Below are 22075 nucleotides of genomic sequence, written 5' to 3'. Positions count from 1 at the left end.
CTATTCAAAAAATATTTTTTTAGTTAATTTTCGTATTAATTTCACAATAAATAGGTAAATAGATAAGCAGAAGTAAAAGTAGAATTTGTATACTTAGCTTCTACACACAGCTCAACCAGGGAGTATGACCCGACATGTTTCGCACCATCGGTGCTGTCTCAAGGGTCTCCCTAGGTGGCCGTAGTCATCCGACTCACAAGATTGAGGTCTCAATCTTGTGAGTCGGATGACTACGGCCACCTAGGGAGACCCTTGAGACAGCACCGATGGTGCGAAACATGTCGGGTCATACTCCCTGGTTGAGCTGTGTGTAGAAGCTAAGTATACAAATTCTACTTTTACTTCTGCTTATCTATTTACCTATTTATTGTGAAATTAATACGAAAATTAACTAAAAAAATATTTTTTGAATAGAAAAAGTAAAAAAATTTAAAAAAATATATACACTCATGATGCTTTAAAAACGATCTACCAATGATGAGGCACCACATAAATCTCCCGCTTAAAAAACTATTATAGCGGTGGAGTGGTGGGGCTGAGGTATTTCAGAAAAGTTCTCTTTTGAGTATAAACATTCCAACCTGTGTTTATTTGGTTACATACGATAGTGGGTTGGCTACATTTCTAATTGATACTGGTTCTGAGGGAATAGCACATGCTAATGTGAGCACTTAATGGGGAAATTAGCACATGACTTAATGGGGAAATTAGCACATGACTATTATTGAGAATAATGGAAAATGGGGCCATTTTACCACCATGCTTAAAGTGGCCTCAACACACGGGAAAGGCCCATGCTGGGGACAGCGCTGGCATCTTTAGTGCAGTTTAATTAAAGGGCCCCTATGTCTGTATAAAACGCATTGCATCACACTAAAAAGTAGTATCTGTTACCTTCCCATTAGTGCCAATTTAATGTGAATATTTGCTAGAAATTTCTATCATCTAATGTGTTCCTATCAGCAACAAATTCTTGAAAGAAAATATATAGCATAACAAAATGTAAGTATACATTAAAGTAATCATTTGTAAACCAAAAACTACATTTCAGGATGTAAGCATATCTAAGGTGAGAGAAATCTTTCCAAGGGTAAGCAACTCCGGTCCTCAAATGCTGCTAACCAGTTGGGTTTTTAGGATATTCATAATAAATATGCATGAGATTTAATTTGCATACAGTTGTGACAAACCTAGTTGGGTTGTGAGGAATAGCCTAATGTTTAGAGCACTGGGGCTGACAAACAAGGAAGCCTGATTCATATCCTGCTGTCCTTCTTGGTGATCTTGGACAAGTCACTTACCTCTCTATTGCCTCATGTCAAACAGATTATAGGCCTTCCAGAGACAAGGAAATGACCTAGTATACATGAATGTAACTCAACTTGACCTACTACTGAAAAGGTGTGAGCTAAATTTTTAAAAAATGATAAAATAAATGTTGTGACTGAAATCTGTTATCCCCATTAATATTTTTGCCAGCTTCTGTTGACATAAGAGGAAAGACTAGTTATGCTACCACCCACAAAAGCACAACAGACCAAAGTGCTGCCAACCTCACCACTGGCATTTTAAAAAGGGGTTCTTTATTTGTCTCATAGCACAGCTATCAAATTTTACAGACCTGTTTATTCCTGCTGCCCACAAACAGTGTCTTCTTTTGCCTCTTAGTCTTTATGCTTTCTTCCTCAGGATCTGGGCAAAGTTCTCAATAACTAGGGCAAGTCTCTCCCTCTTTAGGCTGCATATATTGCGCTTTCTCTTTGGAAGTAAACCACCTCTGCTGCATATCCTGTTCTGTTCTTCAGGCAAAGCAACCTCTCTTATTTAATTGTTAATGAGCTGACTTGGATCCTACTTTTGGCTCCATCCCACCACTTCCTGGGCTTGCCTAGAGCACTTAGATCTGTCTTTATGTTGGTGAAACCCATTTGATCTAAGTTCATCAATATCTTTCATGTATGAGTATACCCCTTAGTGTAGTTCCTACTCTTAAGAAAGAACTGGCTATTGGGATCTGATTCTGTTACTACCTCAACTGGATTACTGCAACTCCACCCTAATCCACAAGATCCAACTCATCCAAAACACTGCTGTAAAACTAATCATCAACCTAAGAGAATACGACTCGGTTTCAGTCTTCTTCAAACAACTACACTGGCTATCCATCCCATCAAGAATCTCATTCAAAATATCATGCATCAACCACCGCATCCTCTATGGAAACTCAGCAGCTCCTGTCATCCAGATTTTTTCAACGGCATGGTCCACCTCTTGCAGAACCCGCGACAGGATACTACTAAACCTCCCTTCCACAAAAAATCTACAGTACAAAAGTGTCTTCCACTCCATGCTTACCTTTCTAGGAGTAAAAACCTGGAATGACCTCACAAACGACCAGAACGGAACCAAGCTACACTATATTCTGGAAAAAAACTGAAAACCTACCTCTTCGACACCTAGTCTCCCGATATCCCTCTTTCTCTTTCATTTCCCACTCTCTCCTCCTTGCCTTTCCTCTCCCTCCTCCCCCTGTCTCTCTTTCCTTCCCTTGTAAGTCGCCTTGAGCCTGAATAGGTATATGCAACGCACAAATAGAAGATTAGATTAGATTAAGCTGGGATTTTCCCAGTAGCTCTGGCTACTCACTATACTAAAAACACTAATTATATTGAATGTATTAGGAATTGCACCTTTGCCAATTATACTGTATATGTAAAAATTATATATATAATTTTCAGTGTTTATATATATATATATATATATATATATATATATATATATATATATATATGTGTGTGTGTGTGTGTGTGTACAGTATATATGTATGTATACATAAAACACTGGAAATTAATTCCATAAGTCTTGCTTTGTATTCTTAACCTATTTTTTGCTTGTTAGTTTGTTTTGTTCTAACATCCTTCCTCATTTGGTGTCCAGATAAATAGAAAAATCATCTAGTCTATTGCTTTTCAAACCAAGAGAGCCCAATAATGCTGAAAGACCATAGCTTTTCCTTCATTATACAGTCTGCCTTGAGCCTCCTAAGCCAAGCTTGTCTCTTGCAGATCTATAGCTTATGACATTTTCATCCAGGAGGAAAGTATGGCATAGTGGTTAAAATTACAGCCTCAGCACCCTGAGGTTGTGAGTTCAAACCCCGCACTGCTCCTGGACAAGTCTCTTAATCCTCTATTGCCCCAGGTACATTAGATAGTTTGTGAGCCCACCGGGACAGATAAGGAAAATGCTCAAGTACCTGTATGTAAACCGCTTTGAGTGTGGATGTATAACTACTAAAAGGTGATATACAAGTCCCAATCCCTTTCCAGAGAGTAACCAATCCAGTATTATTTGCCAAAGGCTTGAAATTATTGTAGAAAATAACATGTTACAATCATAGACTTTCCAAGTCAGAAGTATTGCATTTGTTTTTAGATAAACAACATGAAGTCTAAGTTTAAAGAAACAATTGAGAAGTGTGACAATATGGAACGCAAACTGAATGATTTGTTGAAGGAGAAACAAACTGTAGAAAAAAAGTAGGTATATCTTGAAATTTATTTAACAAATGTTTTAAAATTGAAAGAATTGAATATTCTATTGGTATGCAACATATGATCCAAACTTCCATGGTTAAATAAATGTGAACTAATATTTATTATTTTATTTGATAAATATGGTTGACCACTTTTTTTGAGGGAGAGGGTTGCAGCAGCTCCTTTTTGGACTTCCATTTCAATTGGAGCTGCATTCCTATTGGGCTATGGCAGGCGTAAGCAATTCTGGTCCTCGAGAGCCAGAGCAGGTTTTCAGGATATCCACAATGAATATGTATGAGATGGATTTGCATGCCTGCCTCCTTGAGATGCAAATCTATCTCATGCATATTTATTGTGGATATCCTGAAAACCTGACCTGGCTCCGACTCTTGAGGACCGGCATTACCTACCCCTGGGCTATGGCATAATGAGCATTTGTTCATAGCTGCATGGGTGGAGGTTTCTCCATTTTATTTATTTATTATTATTTTTATTATACTGCTTTTCATGCCAATGGCATAGCAAAGTAGAAATTAATCATAATTTAACCCATCTTCTTCCTAATGTAGTTCAGTCATTACAGTGGAAGTCCTGTGCTTTTTCTGTAACCCAATACGTGTGTACCCCTATTATGAACACTAATTTTATTGGGATTTTTATTAAGCACTTTATGAAGAGAGATTCAGCCAAGGTTGGTGTACAGCAGGCTCACAATCTCCTATGGTGCCTGAGGCAATGGAGGGTTAAGTGACTTGCCCAGAATCACAAGGAGCAACGCTGGGATCAAACCCGCAACCTTGGGGTGCTGAGGCAGCAGGTCTAACCACTAATTAAATTTAATTTTATACTGCTAAATCGCCCAAAGGATTCAAAGCGGTTTACAAAACAATTAAATTGAGTTAAGTAATGGCCAAAAATCTAATCAGGTACTTTGAATTTCTTCTCTGTCCCAACAGGCTCACAATCTAACTATATAATACCCGTCAAAGAAATAATTACTTACATTTACCTATATAAAGAGAAGGAAGAGGGAAAAGAAAATCCAATAAATCTAATACTATAGGTGTGTAAAAGCACAAAAGAAGGGAAAACTTCAATATCAAAGAACCCAAAGAAAACTCCTAGACCACTCCTCCACTCCACAACGTTGTAAACAGCGGTCAGCAGTTAACCAGTACCATTCTGTAACCTTATTACTTATACCAGTGCTTCTCAACCCAGGCCTCGGGGCGCATCTAGCCAGTTGAATTTTCAGGCAATTCACAATGAATATGCATGAGAGATTTGCATGCACTGCTTCCTTGGAATGCAAATCTCTCTCATGCATATTTATCATGGTTATCCTAAGAACCCAACTGGTTAGATGTGTCCTGAGGACTGTGTTGAAAACACTGGCATAAGTAATGAAGCTACAAAATGGTACTTAGCAACTGCTGACTGTGGTTTCAGCATTGTTTCTGTTTACAAATTATTGTTGGCATGCAAAGGCCCTGAGTAGGGAAGGGAAAGAGTCTCAGATAACAAAACCACAGCAGTTAGTGCTTACAATTGGGATATATATGCACTGGGTTCTAGAAAAAGCACTGGCCGGATGTGCCTTAAGGACTGGGTTGAGAAGTACTGCTCTACACCCGAAAGTTGCTTTATTTGCTATGAAGACTAGAAGGATAAATGAATAATAAGAGTCCAAAATCCCAGAGAGTGATCAAGTGATGCAGTATACATTGGAGGCTGTGAAAGTCTACCAATCCAAGTGCCATTTTTTACATCAGCAATTAAGTCAGGAAATGTAAGCCAGGCTTAATCAGATACTGAAATCAAACAATCTGGTAACCTGTATGAACAGATTTGTAATTTAAATATGACCTGACACTGATTTCAAAATGCAGGAAGATGGAGTGTGGCTAGAAACAAAAATGTCTGCCCACACTGGAGAATCTCCAATTAGATTTGTGGGTGATTCCACAGTGTTAGAGGTAACAGATTATCTAAAAAAACAACCCAAAGACTGTCTTTATTTAGAAGATCTCTTCAAAACAACATGCAATCCTCTTAGGAGTAAAAAAATCAATAGAAAAAAAGACACTTTGTCAGGAGTTATTAGTGGGAGAGAGTTTTTGTGATGTAACTCGTGATTGGTTAGACAGAGTTTTTCTCTGCAATGCAGCTTTGAGTGAATGGTTTATAATGCCCTGTTACTGAAGTTCTCTCTCTAAATAGAAATATATTTCTAGTGTCACTAGGGTCCTTCCACAATTTATATAGTTTTAGGAATTTATTTTCTTTTTAGGTAGAAGACACCATAAGAATGATTAAAGGAAAAGTAATTCGAAGAAAGAAGGAAGCAAATGGTTGGAAAAGTAGGAAATCTGAGTATCATTTATGCGAAAAATGGTCCAAGATTTATTGAAATTCTGGAATCAGTATATCTCAAAACTAGCTAATCGGCTGAAAATGTGACTGTTAAATAAACTGAGCAGTCCTCGAATCCTCTAACCTTGATACATGGATAAAATGTTTAATATTATTCCAGAACAAGAAGACAGCATATTCTCACATGCGGGTGACATCATCCATGGAGCCCAGCATAAATATTAAACTGTTTTGTCACTTTAAAAAAATTTTAAAGTCTTGAGACTGCCTGTACCACGCATGTGCTGGTGTCTTCCTACCCAATGTTGGTTCGTGGAACCATCAGTTCTTAGTTTTCCGTGGAGCTAAGAAGCTGTGTTTCTTGGAGTCTCTCAAAGCGCATCAAACTTTTGACTTTTTTGTCATTGATTCTTTTGACCTTGCATTGGTAGTGTTTCCCTCCATGTCCAATGCTCCAAGCAGCTTTAAGCGGTGCACCCAGTATAATTGGACTATTTCGGCAACTGACCCACACAACTGGTGTGTATAGTGCCTGTGTCCAGGATACTGCGATATCTCCTGCACCCTCTGATCCAAACTTCAGAAAAGGTCACTGAAAGCCAAACAAGTCCAATACGAAAAACTTTTCTGGACACCAGGAACATTGATGATGTCTACTGACTCTGATGCTCACTGAACATCAAGAGCATTGATGCCTTGAACAATGACTACTTCGTCTCCTTTACCTTCATTGGGGATAGCTCATAAAAAGGCTAAGAAGCACAAACATCTTTTCCCCTCTGATTCGTCTAAGTATCTATAACATCGATACATTCAAAATGTAGACCCACCAAGGCTAGGTTGCCATCGCTACAATTGGTGTCTCTTCAGAGGCATGCCTCAACATCGAAGTCGCCAACATCTCGATACCAGATGCAGTCCATGCCCTCTGTACTGACTATAACATCGGTACTGGCACTATCTTTACAATTCCAGATAAAAGAACTGGTGCAAAAAGAGTTGGCTGTGATGCTGAAGCCGCACATGGTGCAGGTACCAGTTTCTACACATCCAATGCCAGCCCAGTCCAAGCAAAGCCCCCAGCAACCTTCGAGGGCTCGGGCTTGAACTCCGATTTGTTGATGCTTGACATCAAGAGGATGTTTGCTTCTAGAAAGCATACTTCTCAATCAAGATACTCATTAGCTCGATGTTGAGATACATCTTGTTGAACCTCTAGAGAACAGTCTCCCCACCGATACAGTTGATGTTCTCCACAACATTCTTCTGGGAGCCTCCCTCAACGATTAACTTGAGGTCCTTCTAGGTGTTCATCTTTGAGGCATGACATTGAGGAGTATGACTCCACCCTGTCACAGCACTCTTCTTCAGAGTATCCAGAACTGTCTGTAGAGGAGTCATATGGAATACCATTGGATCCATTTCCATCACCTCTTTGCAGAGGGTCTCCACCTGAAAGTTTGTCTTTACAACTTTCATCAGGCAGATGGGACATGCTCTTCTCATTGAAATGGAGTCAGAAGTAGAGCCAAGGGCAGAGTTGATGGATGCCTTTGATTACAATCAAACAAAATAGCTGTAAAAGAGACTCTCCTATAGCCATTGGATAAGAGCAAAACCAGAGGGTAGGAAAAGCCTCAGATTTACAGCAGGAGAAATATAGAGGGAAAAAATTTCCCCAAGCTCCCTTTTCTCAGTCACTGGCATAAAAACCTACCCTCCAGTTCTCAAAATGAATCTCAAACTGTTTAGGCAAAAAAAATTTTTTTCTCTCAATGAAAATCAAGGTCTTTAAACCCACTATGTTAATTTGCCAACAGTATTTGCTGTGAAAATTTACAAATCTTTCCAAATATATTTGCTGTAGCATTGAAACCCAATTTTGCAAAAGTTTACTTTCAAATAGTGCTCACTACAGGCAATTAGACATTAAAAACATTCAAACCAGCTTTCCTGGAGCTTCTTTGCAGACTCTAAAATCTCTGACGCTGACAGTGTTTTGCGACTTTGGTTGCCACTGTGTCAGGGAAATTGCAACTGTTCAAAAATCAATCCCTGCGTAAGTTGAAAATCCTTTAGCCACAGCAAATCAACTCTGATTGAGAAAAGGGAGCCTGGGGGATTTTTTCCCTCTATACGTCTCCTGCTGTAAATCTGAGGCTTTTCCTATCCTCTGGTTTTGCTCTTATCCAATGGCTATTCTGAAGTGATAAATCTACCTGAGGACTGTTATTGCTTTATAAATATAGTATGTGAGCTCCTTTTGGAGCTATTTTGTTTGATGGTGCCTTGGATTACAAACATAGGGCAGTTTTAAACAGTCATTTGGCCATTCATAATTGTAATGAAAGAAGCAATGTTTAAGAACTGGGAAACACCAAGTCTAATCCCAGCAGTACTACATATAGAGGGTGAAGTCCTTAACTGCAACATCAGTCACCACTGGTAGAATCTGCGCTAAAGAAAGTTAATAGTTCCAGAACCTACACAAGTAATCCACCTGGACAAAAGGGTAGAACTCTGGACAAATTTGGTCACAGAATTTTCCAAAGTTTTATGCTGTGTAGTAGAATTCTCAGCTATAACTTTTACATAACGTGTCCTTTTACGAAACTGTGATAGCAGTTTCTAGTGCGGGGAGCCGCGCTGAATGGCTTGCGCTGCTCCCAACGCTTATTGAGTTCCTATGAGCATCAGGAACAGTGCGGGCCATTCAGTGTGGCTCCCCATGCTAGAAACTACTATCGCAGTTTCGTAAAAGATGGGGTAAGTCTCTGGTTCAGAAACCCTCTCATTATGAACAATACATATATATAGAACACTTGGAGTAATTTCAATACATCATCAAAGATTTCCTTGAAATGTGTAAATTTATGGCATGCTCAGTCTTTGATGCATTTTTTTTCCATTGAGATTGCAATGCTTTTTACGATCCAGCACTACACTCGTTTGGGCACTTGTTTTTTCCTTTAATGCTGTTGCAAAACCTTATCTACCACGGACCCCTGAGGAAGGTTTGTTGTCCGAAACACGGACCGTTATCGGGTCCCTCGGTTGGTAATAAGGTTGTATATACCATTAGAGTTTGAAATAAACAGTGCATGCATCTTGTACATAGTCTGCAGTTGTTTTTGGTTTTCGCTTGGTTTTGCTGCAGTTCCTGTTGGATTTTCCTCTTGTTTGTGTTGACATCAAGAACATCAACAGTATCTATAGCCATGAGGGAACAAGCATGGCTTCAAGTCTCAGTCCTGAATGCAAATGTACAAGAACATTTGGCCAATATTCTGCGCCGTTCACGGAGGAGGTTGTTTATGAGCAACTTGAAAAACTGAAGGTGGACAAAGCGATGGGACCAGACGGGATCCATCCCAGGATACTAAGGGAGCTCAGAGAGGTTCTGGTGAGTCCTATTAAAGACTTATTCAACAAATCTCTGGAGACGGGAGTGATTCCTGGGGATTGAAGGAGAGCAGATGTGGTCCCTATTCATAAAAGTGGTCACAGGGATGAAGCAGGAAACTACAGGCCGGTGAGCCTCACTTCAGTTGTTGGAAAAATAATGGAAGTTTTGCTGAAAGAAAGGATAGCGTACTTTCTTGAATCTAATGGGTTACAGGATCCGAGGCAACATGGCTTTACAAAAGGTAAATCGTGCCAAACGAACCTGATTGAATTTTTTGATTGGGTGACCAGAGAGCTGGATCGAGGACATATGCTAGATGTAATTTACTTGGATTTCAGCAAAGCCTTTGATACAGTTCCTCATAGGAGGCTGTTGAACAAACTTGAAGGGCTGAAGTTAGGACCCAAAGTGGTGAACTGGGTCAGAAACTGGCTGTCGGACAGACGCCAGAGGGTGGTGGTTAATGGAAGTCGCTCGAAGGAAGGAAAGGTGAGTAGTGGAGTCCCTCAGGGTTCGGTGCTGGGGCCAATCCTGTTCAATATGTTTGTGAGTGACATTGCTGAAGGGTTAGAAGGAAAAGTGTGCCTTTTTGCAGATGATACCAAGATTTGTAACAGAGTAGACACCAAAGAGAGAGTGGAAAATATGAAAAAGGATCTGCAAAAGTTAGAGGAATGGTCTAATGCCTGGCAACTAAAATTCAATGCAAAGAAATGCAGAGTAATGCATTTGGGGATTAATAATAGGAAGGAATCGTATATGCTGGGAGGAGAGAAGCTGATATGCACGGACGGGGAGAGGGACCTTGGGGTTACAGTGTCCGAAGATCTAAAGGCAAAAAAACAGTGTGACAAGGCAGTGGCTGCTGCCAGAAGGATGCTGGGCTGTATAAAGAGAGGCGTAGTCAGTAGAAGGAAGAAGGTGTTGATGCCCCTGTACAGGTCATTGGTGAGGCCCCACTTGGAGTATTGTGTTCAGTTTTGGAGACCGTATCTGGCGAAAGACGTACGAAGACTTGAGGTGGTCCAGAGGAGGGCGACGAAAATGATAGGAGGCTTGCGCCAGAAGACATATGAGGAGAGACTGGAAGCCCTGAATATGTATACCCTAGAGGAAAGGAGAGACAGGGGAGATATGATTCAAACGTTCAAATACTTAAAGGGTATTAACGTAGAACAAAATCTTTTCCAGAGAAAGGAAAATGGTAAAACCAGAGGACATAATTTGAGGTTGAGCGGTGGTAGATTCAGGGGCAATGTTAGGAAATTCTACTTTACGGAGAGGGTAGTGGATACCTGGAATGGAGAGAGGTGGTGGAAAGTAAAACTGTGACTGAGTTCAAAGAAGCGTGGGATGAACACAAAGGATCTAGAATCAGAAAATAAGATTAAATATTGAACTAAGGCCGACTTGCATGGGCAGACTTGCATGGTCTGTGTCTGTATATGGCCGTTTGGTGGAGGATGGGCTGGGGAGAGCTTCAGTGGTTGGGAGGGTGTAGATGGGCTGGAGTAAGTCTTAACAGAGATTTTGGCAGTTGGAACCCAAGCACAGTACAGGGTAAAGCTTTGGATTCTTGCCCAGAAATAGCTAAGAAGAAAAAATTTAAAAATTTAAATTGAAGCAGGTTGGGCAGACTGGATGGACCATTCGGGTCTTTATCTGTCGTCATCTACTATGTTACTATGTCTGGGAGAGGATTTGTTTGGGGATAAAACAGAGGAAGCAACCCAGAAAAGTAAGAGGCATAAAGACGTTTGGTCACCTTATCTTCCTCAAAATCTTCCAAACCTCAAACATGTAAGAGGTTTTAAACACCTAGACGCTCCTCTTATTACAGCAAGAGAAGATACACTCTACCATCTATGCTCTCTAGAGCAAAGTTTCTCAACACACGGTATGCATACCCTTAGGGGTATGTGGCATTGCATGGGTCTCCTGACCCCCTTCCTCCTAAAGCCGCCGCCAGTGGGGATACCATGCCCTCCTTCCTGCCTGCGTGTGCCGAAGCTGCCAGTGCCGGTGATTCCATGACCCCTCCCTGAATCTGACCCAGAAGGCTTCCCTCTGATGTCAGAGCTGACATCGGAGGGAAGCCATCCCGGGTCAACAGGGGATCCCAGTTACCTCCTTCCAGGTGGGCTGCTCCTTCCTGCCTTCAGCGGTACTTGTTACAGGGACATGTGGCTCTTGTACTCTGCATGTGGCTGACCCAGAAGCTGCCTCTCTGATGTCAGAGCTGACGTCAAGAGGGAAGGCTTGTAGGTCAGTCACATGCAACATGTAAGAGCCGTTGCCCATGTCGCTGCAACAAGTGCCGCTGAAGGCAGGAAGGAGCAGTCCAGCTGGACAGCCCTGTAGGAAGTGAGTTTGTCCCTGAAACGAGCAAGTAAGGGAGAGAGGGCTTATGATCTGGGACAAAAGGAGAAAGGAGGGGGGGAAGAGGAGTGAGTTGGGACATGGGAGGGGCACGATTTTGGGACACACTTTGGCAGGCAGAGAGGGGGGCACAAACTCGGGACACAGAAGGAAGGGAAATGGTATAAACTTGGGATGCAAGGGAGGGAGGGAATAAAAAGGGAGAATTGTTGGGCATGAATATATGAGTGAGAGGGAAAGAGATGGTGCACATGGGGAATGGAAGAAAGGAAAATTGGGCATAGAGAGAGAGGAGTGAGGTAGAGATGCATGAGGAAGAGAAGGATGAGAGGGAGACAAGTTGGATATGGTGGTGGAGAGGGGAACAGAGGGTGATGCAAGGGAGAGGAATGTTGGACATAGTGATGGAGGGAGAGATGTGGCATGGTGCTGGAGAGGGGTGATAGAAGGAGAAATGGGCATGGGGCTAGTGGATAGTGGTGAAAAATGCTGTACATGATCCAGGGAATGAGAGAGGGAGAAATGTTGGCTGTAGAGGGAGTGGGACAGATGCACCTTTCTCCCCCCCCCCACTCTGTTTGCAGCAAAGGAGGTAATAAGAGAAAGACAGATGGACCGTAAGAGAGATTTGGGAGACATGTTGTCAATAGGGGTGGAGGAGAGAGGAAGAAAAGTTAGACTCATGGAGAGACCGAGAAAGATGTTGGTTGGGGAAGGGAATAAAGTCCGGACGAGAGGAAGAGTACAGGAGGCAGAAATAAATAAATATTGGATGCACAATCAGAAGGAAGTGCAACCAGAGACTCATGAAATCACCAGACAATAAAGGTAGAAAAAATGATTTGATTTGATTTTTTTATTTTAACAAGTTTTATTGAATTTTCACAACGGCAAATACAGCACAAAACAATACAACAATACACTAGAAAGCCAAATTCCCATCTCAAAACATAAAGTCATACTGGTACTCTTCCATATAAGGCAATACTATCTAACCCAAAAGTGCCCCCCTCCCAACCTCCCCACACACCCCTCCCATCCCAACAAACCAGCCTCAAAAACCAGAATGATAACGCGTGTGCAGCAAACAAAATGCTCAACTAAAGAGTTAAAAAAAAGGGGGAGAAACGAGCTTGTTAGCCACTTCACCTAAGGATATAAAGGGGGAAAGGCGGTGATGCATTAATGCTGTCAATTTAGACATATGAAATATAAAATCTAATTTCCACAAAAAGTGTTGCCTAGTGGGCGGGTGCACCTGCTTCCACTTCGCAGCCAACAGTAATCTGCCAGCTGTAAACACTTGAAAAGCCAGGGTCTGGCACGAATGTGTCAGTGCCCCATGGGGCATACGCAGCAAAGCACAACCCATGGATTTACAAACTGGCTTATGGAAGATCTCTGAAAGAATATAAAAAACCATAGCCCAGTAGGGAACCACTTTCGGAAATCCCACTAGATGTGCAGAAATGTACCCCGCTGCCCACACTGCCTCCAAAATAAATGAGTCATCTGCGGGATGGTCAGGTATTGGTACTCTACAGCAGTTTCTCAACTTCTTCAAGCCAAGTACCCCCTAAATCTAACAAATATCAACCAAGTACCCCCACCAAAGCTCCACCCCAGACTCCACCCTCACAATAATAATAATAACAACAGAGAACTCAAAAATATTGATCCCAAAGTCAGGCAAAGTCCCAACAATCTTTTTGACTTCATACTAGAGAACCTAGTCAAAATATTTCCAGCCTTTCCCTCACACTCTACCTAAAGGAGGCCATCTTATTCACTTTTACAAGTGATGGACTCTTATAACAACCAATCACTGGGTTCTACAAATAGTGAGACAGGGCTATGCCCTCTGATTCCAGGAAAAAAACTCCAAATCATCCTCCAAGGAAGTAAATTTTCAACTACTAACAGAAAACCCTCCTTCAACAGGAGCTCTCAGCCCTTTAGCTCGGTGCCATAGAGCAAGTTCCCTTGCAGAAGAAGGGCCAAGGGTTCTACTCTAAATAAATTTTCATACCTAAAAAACAGGAGGACTCCGTCCAATTCTAATCCTCTGTTTTCCTGCTAGATTGACAAAGGCATTGAGGTTACTTGAATCTTTTGGGAAAGTGTTCCGGAGAGCTAAGACCATTGGGTCGAGAGAGTCCATTGAGGTTCTCTGAGATGTAGATGTGCAAATGGAGTCAAGTGAACTATAGATGCCATATGACCTAGAAGATGCATCATTTGTCGTACAGTGACACATTGGAGACTGGAGACTTTCTAGCAAATCTGTAGTAAAGTGATGAGCCGCTGCTGAGGTAGAAAAGCACAAGCATGAGTTGTGTCCAGAAGTGTTCCAATGAATTCTAGATCCTGAATGGGTTGAGTAATGGAGACACATGGTCGAATTTACTCTTACCAAAGATAAGTCTGGCAGCAATATTTTGTATCAGCTGGAGTCTTTGAAAGCTGACCTTAGATAAACCCAAGTACATTGCATTGCAATAGTCCAGGCGAGACAAAATGACAGATTGAACCAAAACAGAAAAATGTTGATGAAAACATGTTTTTAATTTCCTAAAATATGGAGGCTGAAAAACATTTTTTTACAAGAGCATTGATCTGATTCTTAAATGTGAGTGAGGAATCAATAAAGACACCTAGTATTAAAGAAGAAAACTCAGTTTTCAAAGACTCAACCGAATCCAAAATTACAGCGGGAGGGAGACAATCTAAGTGTGGACCTAACCACAGAAGTTTTGTTTTAGCAGAATTGAGTTTCATCTAGACCAGATATTCTCACAACCCTCCCACCTCCCCTAGTTGGCTTCCTAACTTTTTTACTGAAATTATGCCCCTCAAGCTGTCGGGCAGGAAAACACCGGTGCACTCACAGTATGGGCTGTCTGAAAATTTTTTTAAAGTGACAGTACATTTTAATACTGTCTGTGTCAGACTCGGATGATGTCACTTATGAGTGAGAATATCTGCCTGCTGTCCTCAGATAACATCTGTTACAGATAAGTAACAGTGCTATACTAGCCTACTCCTTAAATCCTAAAAGAAAATTAGAACTGCCCATGCGCATCACCCAGGACTCCATCTTGCCTAAGAGGCCTAAGGAACAATAGAAATAGGGCTCTCTCCTGATGCCATTGTCTTCTGGACTTCTTGGATGAGTTGGAAGCCATCAGTTTTTTAAAATAGGATTTAGGGGGTGGGTATCCTTTAAGCATTTTATTTCCATGTCTGTGCTGGGAGGGTGGGGGGGGGGGGCGGGAAACGGACTCTGGTTCACCATGGTTTTGTTGGGAGGAGCCTTTTTTAATCATTTATATCCCACATCAGGTTTGGGGAGAAATGTGGGTATATGGACACCATTAGACTACCAAGGATCAGAGGCCCCCTTGGGGACTGAGACAGGCCATGAGATCCATTTATATTGTGCTGCTGCCAGGCAAATGCTAAATTTCTTGCATTTACTGCTATTTTTCTCAAAAAGGTCACTTTTATGAGGTCACTTCACACTTTAGAGCATGAGGCTTTCTGAGCTGAAACTGGAGAGATGTAAATCTTTCAACAATGTTATGAAGAAATTATTCTAATGATTTGCAATGGCCAAATTATGTTTAAGAGCTGGTTGTGCAAACTAATTTGACAAGAATTGCTCAAGCCTTTGATGTAATCAGTAGGTAAATAATTCCAATGACTAAACATCTCTTTAAAATCCACACTTAACTGAAATATGAAGCTGGATTGAACTGGAACATAAGAGAAGATTTATTTGGAGAATTGATTTATTCCATACATTGTCAGTCTTGGCAAGAACTGGCTTTACTTCAAGCTTGTAGGAAAGGTTCATGTACAGTATATAAATCAAGCCATTGAACACAAGCAGTGTTTTGCCTCAATGTACATTCCTGCCATAGTAGCCTGTCAAAGCCAGCTAAAATAAATATTACAGACTTGACTGTTTTATTTGCCTAACCAGAAATATGATATTTAGACAGACTCTTGCTGTCTAAAACTATGGCATTTTTTTTCAGAGGAATTTGTGGAAGGTGTATGCTAATAATAGCATTACAGGTTTAGCAAGTGAATCTCTGTTGCTTAAATATTGGTTGATACTCGTACTTGGAATAGTTAGGTATCTTTGGTTTAGTAAATGGTATGGGGTGGATTTTGTAGTACTGTAAATACCTAAGCAAACTATTTAATGGTGATGTGTAGGATCTTTGATTCTATTCAAGGACAAAAAATTTCAATATACCCCCATGGTTTCATTATGAGAATGAGAGGGGTTTAGGCTGGGGTGCCATCATCTGTTCTCCCCTTCTGAATTTCCCTTGTCTGGTTGTCTCTCTGTTAAAACTATCATTTTCACCTCTATTTGGCTCCTTTTTGTTTTTAGTTCTGTCTTCATCACCCCAGCTTCCTCCCTTCCTCTCTTTATCTTATAATATATAAACCATTTAGATAGATTTTACAATTTGCAGTATATCAAATACATTTGAACATTAAACATCTGGATTTAGAAGAAAAGTAATCTAGATATTGGAGCGTTTCCAAATTTGGAGCATCATAACACCTTTTTGAAGGCAGTCTCTCCAAATGGGTTATTTTTGCACATACAATGACTGTAATAAACCTTATTCCTAAATGAAGGCATGTGTAGTATGATCTCAATTCCTCAGATTCATTGCTAGTTTTCACCATAGTACTTCCATTGTGTCACAGCGAGCTTCCTTTGGGGGCAGTATCTCCAAATGGGTTATTTTTGCCTATAGTCAAGAAATAATGGGAAAAGATGCAAGTCATACACTAAAAGTTATCAGTGAAGACTTCTTCTCTATCGGTGTCAGGCAGTTAACTGAGCAACCATAGATGTTAATTGGCCTCAAAATCCCGAAGGGACAAATCAATGTCCCTAGGTGCTAATAAAACTCCTATAAGGGGTATATATTTCAATCCTTGGCCAGCTCCGGGGAATTAGCCCAAGGCAAAAAATTCCCAACAGATAAGGGAGAAAAACCCTTAGGCTCAAACCCGGGCATATATACAGCTCAGAAGTAAACTGTCTGGAATGGATAGAGTTCAAATTTTGTGAGAATTATAGCAAAAAATTCAGGTTGTAGCAAAAAAATTTCAGATACACTTATCTTCCAATTGTTGACACTTTCTCAGTCCTGAAAGGCTCGCCGGTTCTTCACCTTATATCCACGACGATTGTATAAGTGAATCGAACATGCTACATTATTGAAACTAGTGCCACTTTCAAAATCTACTCTCGCTCTCAACAAGAGCTCATGCGCGGCCTTGTTTCACACTAAAAGCTGCGTCAGGAGAATAACTAATCTCACATCAGACGCTCACAGCCCAGGCCTAACATCTATGGTTGCTCGGTTGACTTATTTTTAAATATAACATGACAGTATTGAACCTCACTCCTGGGTGGGGTGGGGTGAGGAGGGAAGAATTGATCTGGCCCTGCCTCCAAGTTTTCTAATTGCTGATGCAGTGGTGGGCAAAATAGCAATAGGACCTGGCCCCAGTGGCTCACTCTGGTTTACTGCCTATGAATTATATCTGGATGAATAAAGCAAACTAGTTTTTCTTGGAATTTTAACTGGCCTGAATTCTTCAATGAAATGCATTAAGATATTGGAAGCTTTTACCTCTCGGACCATGCCAGACTTAAGAAAGATGAGGGTAAATGCATTTATGTCTCCTCCTATACCAGAAACACTAGAGTGGCCATATTATTGCATAAGAAATTTTAAAGCATCATTTTGTATAGGTTTTCTAGGTCAGAAAAGGGACATCCAAGTTGGAGTGTTTATAGTTTACAGTATATTTTATAAAAGGCTCTATGAGCAAAAACAATACAAATAAATGCCTGGATGGATATACAGCTGAATATTAAGAAACGTTTACTGGTCAGATTATTATTCCTAATTATCATCATCTTCTTTACCTAAGGTGTAACCAGTTGAATACAAAAGTGACAAAGCTTTCCACTGAGCTAACTGAGGAACAAGAAATGAACAAGTGCTTGCGAGCAAACCAAGCTGTTCTCCAAAACACAATTAAGGAAGAGGAGAAACTGAGGCTGGAAATCTGTGAACAGAAAGATAACCAAATCACAGAAATGCAAGAACAACTCAGAGATGTCATGTTCTACTTGGAGACCCAGCAGAAAATAAATCAGATGCCCGCTGACACACGGCAGGAAATACAGGAAGGACATATTAATATTGCATCTTCTGCTAGTTCAGCTTCAGCAGGGGGGCCAGGAAAAGTATCCTCCAGAAAGAGTCGTGGAAAAAGGGGTAAATAAGTTACCTGGCTGCTCATTGTTCTCTGATCTGTTAGACATTGAGCACCATATGTCAAGACTCAAGCTATATGTTAAGTTATATTGCTTTAATTAAAACAAGTCAAGTTCAGCTGGAAGGATTTTTTGGGGTTTTTTCCTCAGCGTTTTATGCTTGTGTTAAATTATTTAACAGCCTTGAAGTTGCTGAGACAAATAAGTAATAAGAAGTTTGAAAATGTATTACTTTAGTATGGCTAGCGGCTAACCTCTGACATCATTTAATCACTCTTTGCCAATGGTAGTGTGTGTGCTCCCTATGTATCTGCCTCAGTTACATATTGCTGAACGTCTCATTCGAGATCTAGTGTTGTTTCTTCTGGAGGAAACAGCAGCATCTTATAAAACATTTAAGGGACAATTTTGAGGAATCTATTCAGGTAAATAGCAAGTTGCTAGGGTCAACTGCTATTTTTGAAAATTGTTCATCTCCATGTGTCGTAAATATGCATTGGCTCTCTAGCCCAGATTCTGTAAACGGCACCTAACTTAATTTTTTTAATTGGCTTAATTAGTGCTGAAATTGAAAGCATTAAAAAACCCAAAAATAATTAGCTGAAAGAGGTCTAGACCGAGGTGTCTGCTGGAAAGTAGGAATGATTAGGGATGGAATCAGGGTGAACTTTGGGCATGATTTCACTTAGGCACACTCATTTACCATATATACTTGAATATAAGTCAACCTGATTATAAACCAAGGTAACCTTTTGCCCCCCCCCCCCCCAAAAAAAGGAATAAAGGTTGACTCAAATATAAACCGGGGGAGGGAGGGGTGTTAATATTCAAGTGCCCTGCCCAGCTTTGCACCCAGTCCCCCTGCCCTGCCAGGCTCTGCACCTTGTCCCTCTTCCCTCCCTGCCCTGTACCCTGTCTCTTCTCCTTCCCTTTCTCCTGATGCCTTGCAGACTACCACCAGGCCTACCGTAAGACCTGGTGGCCCAGCTGTGGACTGGGACAGGAGGGAGCCCTACCGCCTCCTGTCCTGGCTGACTGTGACAACTTTTACCTCCCTCTCACCTCCCCCGCGTACCTTTCAAATCCCTAGTGGTTCAGCAGTGAGCAGGAGTGATCTTCATATGCTCCTGCCCCGTGCTACCCACTATCTGATTGGTTGCTGCGAGTCCCGCAAAAAATTGCAGCAACCAATCAGCTAGTGGCTCTTCACAGGGCAGGGGTGCAGGAAGATCACTTCTGGTCCAGTTCATTGCTGGACCACCAGGGATTTGAAAGGTATGCAGGGGAGGCAGTAGGGAGGTAAAAGTTGTCATAGTTGGCCAGACATGAGGCAAGGGGGGATTCCTCCTCTCCCAGCCCACTGCTGGACCACGAGGTCTTACGACAAGCTCGATGGAGGCCGGCAACAGGTCTGGGAGGAGGATGGGTGGGCGCTGACCTGAATATAAGCCAAGACCCCATATTTTGGGCCATATTTGTGGCTCAAAAATCTCTGTTTATATTCAAGTATAAATGGTAAGCCAAGAAAACCCTAGCCTAAATGGCAGTGCACCTAAGGTTTTAATGCTTACCAGCACTTAAGAACACTTAGGCACTGCTAGGTGCAATTCTATAAACTGTGTCTGGTGGATGATTGACATCCACGCTCAATGGCGCCCAGGAGCTAGTGCTGTTTATAGAATCGACCCCTGTGTATATACCTTTAGTTGAAATGAGGGAAAGCCTTCCTGGGGATATGTTTTGGTCAGTGGAAAACTGTGCACCTACACTGAACTTTAAAATCTTTGCTTGTTTTCCAGCAAAAATCTGCCCACATACTTTGCAAATGCAGAATTCATGCATACTTTCTACTCATGGGTTTCCGTAGGCCATTTTCAAAGCAAACTTAGAACAAAATCCACAGGTGAAACGTCACCTTGGACTTTGCAGCTCGTCGACAAGCTATTTGAAAAGTGTCATCTTAAAGACCTGCCTATATCAGATATAGTGTAGGTTTCTGTAATTCCTTATTTTATATGTGATATATTTTCTGTTTGAAAATGTTCACTAAGCCTTTTATATATTTTTTCAAAGATATTTTAGGACCCTATTAAACATCTTTATTTTGTCTCTTATCAATAATAAATCCCAAGGAAAATAATTGTATTTATTGTGAGTTCATTAACAGTTTTCTTATCAATATAAAAGAAAATTAATATAAAAGAAAATCTAGGTGTTTTTTAAAAAATTGTTCATATTTATTAATATGTAGATAGAAGCAGAGTGTAATCTGAAGGAAAGGGTTGGCAGTTGGTCTCAGGGTCAGGGAGCTGATAGGGTTAGATTCAGAGCTAAACTGTAATGATGGTCATTGGATGTGAAATGGGTCAAGATTTTCAGATTTCGTGAGCATGGAGCAGCAAGACTATCTTGAGTATCCAAGTAGTAATTGGGTCTTGGAACACCTTTCCTGCAGTTAAAGGCGAAATTGTTTTCACTTTCTCATTCTTTCCATTCCTTGTGCTCTTTATGAATACAGGTAAATTCATCCAACTGTTATGAAGCTTTAGCCACAGAGCTGCAGTGTCCATTTGTGGTTATAGCAATAACCAACCACTCCTGTTTCTCTCTCTCTCTAGCTTATGATATAATTGGAGTCCTTGTCTGAAAAAAAAAGCTTCTTGTTTTTCTCTTATTTTGTGCTAACAGAGTTAACATACACTAACAATTATCATGGTTAAATGCTACATTGTATGCATATGGGCTGCATAGCACTTAATCTACACTAATTGTTTAGCACACCTTAGTAGAAAGACCTCTTTCTTTGTATATCGATAGCAAATGTAGCCCAGGGGAAAATATTTTCCTTAAAGTTTGAAATATAATGTTGGTGTTCTGCTAACCATATAAATTTAAATCATACCTGCACATGTTATCTTCTCTTCAATAGAGATGAAAAACGAAAGTCTTATAGTTAAATATATATATTATGGCAAGAGCTATTCAAGTCGTCAGTAATTTCTCTAGACTCAGAGAGCTGGAAGGTAGTACAGGGCAGCCTAGAAATTAGTTATTCAGTCAGGAGTAAATCCAATGTGATACTTGGGTCCACAAGAAAGATGTTGACCTTTTATAAACATGCTTTTTTACAAATTAAGAATGCTGCAGCTGGAACTAGTTCTTAAGAATATAGATCTAGCTGTGCCTTTGAGTCAAACTGACTCCTGACGACCATACAATGAGGCTCCCCCCCCCCATCTTGTTTCTTGACATGATACAATGATTCTGCTGCCCAATATGGGGGGGGGAGGCATGCCCCCCAACTGGCATAGAGTAGGGATATGTTACTTTACTAGGTCTCATTACATGAAATGGTACCTATGCTAAACTAACATCAGTAACAATAGCCCACATTGATAACTATACACCTTAATACTGGCTTATCAAATAGCTTTTCTTGGCAGTATATTTCCTTGATAATTTTTTCAAAATCTTTCCATTTCCTCTACCTGTAGACCAATTTAGAAAACTTGTAGGCTCCTTCCATCAAGCAGTGCCCTCTTGGATTGGCAACACTACCTATGCTGTCAAAGGTAAACAGCTCTACCCATTCTCTGATAAGTAAGCATACAATACAGTAGAGTGTTAGCACACTATTTATAGATAGATGTAAAATTGTATTGAGTATATCTTAATACATTAACTCTATGCTACCATTTAACACTGATCTCTTCTGTTTCTCATACTCTGCTTTAGAAATAAAATTAAAAAATGACGATTCAGAGTTGCACAAGTCTTGTTTTGAATAAATCACTGACTGGTGGCTGAACCCAGCTGTAAGTGAAAAACATTGATGATTCATGTATATAATCGCTCATTGGCACGCCATCTCTTATTTTCCATTGTTCATTGTACTTCAGGCTTAAACATTCACATAACATTTTCTTTAAATTTAAAATGGATCAGTTATTCAACTCGTTAGCTCAATTGGATGTATATTTCCTCCTATTAAATATTGATGTCACAGATTCTTACAACTTTACACATGACTGTGTATTCTCACCTTGCTTTCACAAA

The 22075-nt window shown here is 40.6% G+C and overlaps 1 protein-coding gene across 1 annotated transcript in view; it reads left to right on the top strand.

Annotated features, from left to right (window-relative positions):
* The window catches only part of BRAP (BRCA1 associated protein), an 88414-nt gene extending 69628 nt beyond the window's left edge, over positions 1 to 18786 (top strand). Inside the window, exons 11-12 of the mRNA XM_033954036.1 lie at positions 3436 to 3539; positions 17671 to 18786. Of these exons, the coding sequence (XP_033809927.1) occupies positions 3436 to 3539; positions 17671 to 18028 (462 nt within the window). The 3' untranslated portion in view covers positions 18029 to 18786. The remainder of the gene's footprint in view (positions 1 to 3435; positions 3540 to 17670) is intronic.
* The last annotated feature ends 3289 nt before the right edge of the window (positions 18787 to 22075 follow it).

The sequence above is a fragment of the Geotrypetes seraphini genome, chromosome 8 (assembly GCF_902459505.1).
Source record: "Geotrypetes seraphini chromosome 8, aGeoSer1.1, whole genome shotgun sequence".
Taxonomy (NCBI): Eukaryota; Metazoa; Chordata; class Amphibia; order Gymnophiona; family Dermophiidae; genus Geotrypetes; species Geotrypetes seraphini.
Note: the sequence above shows the minus strand (reverse complement) of the source record. Positions and strands in the feature narration are given on the sequence as shown.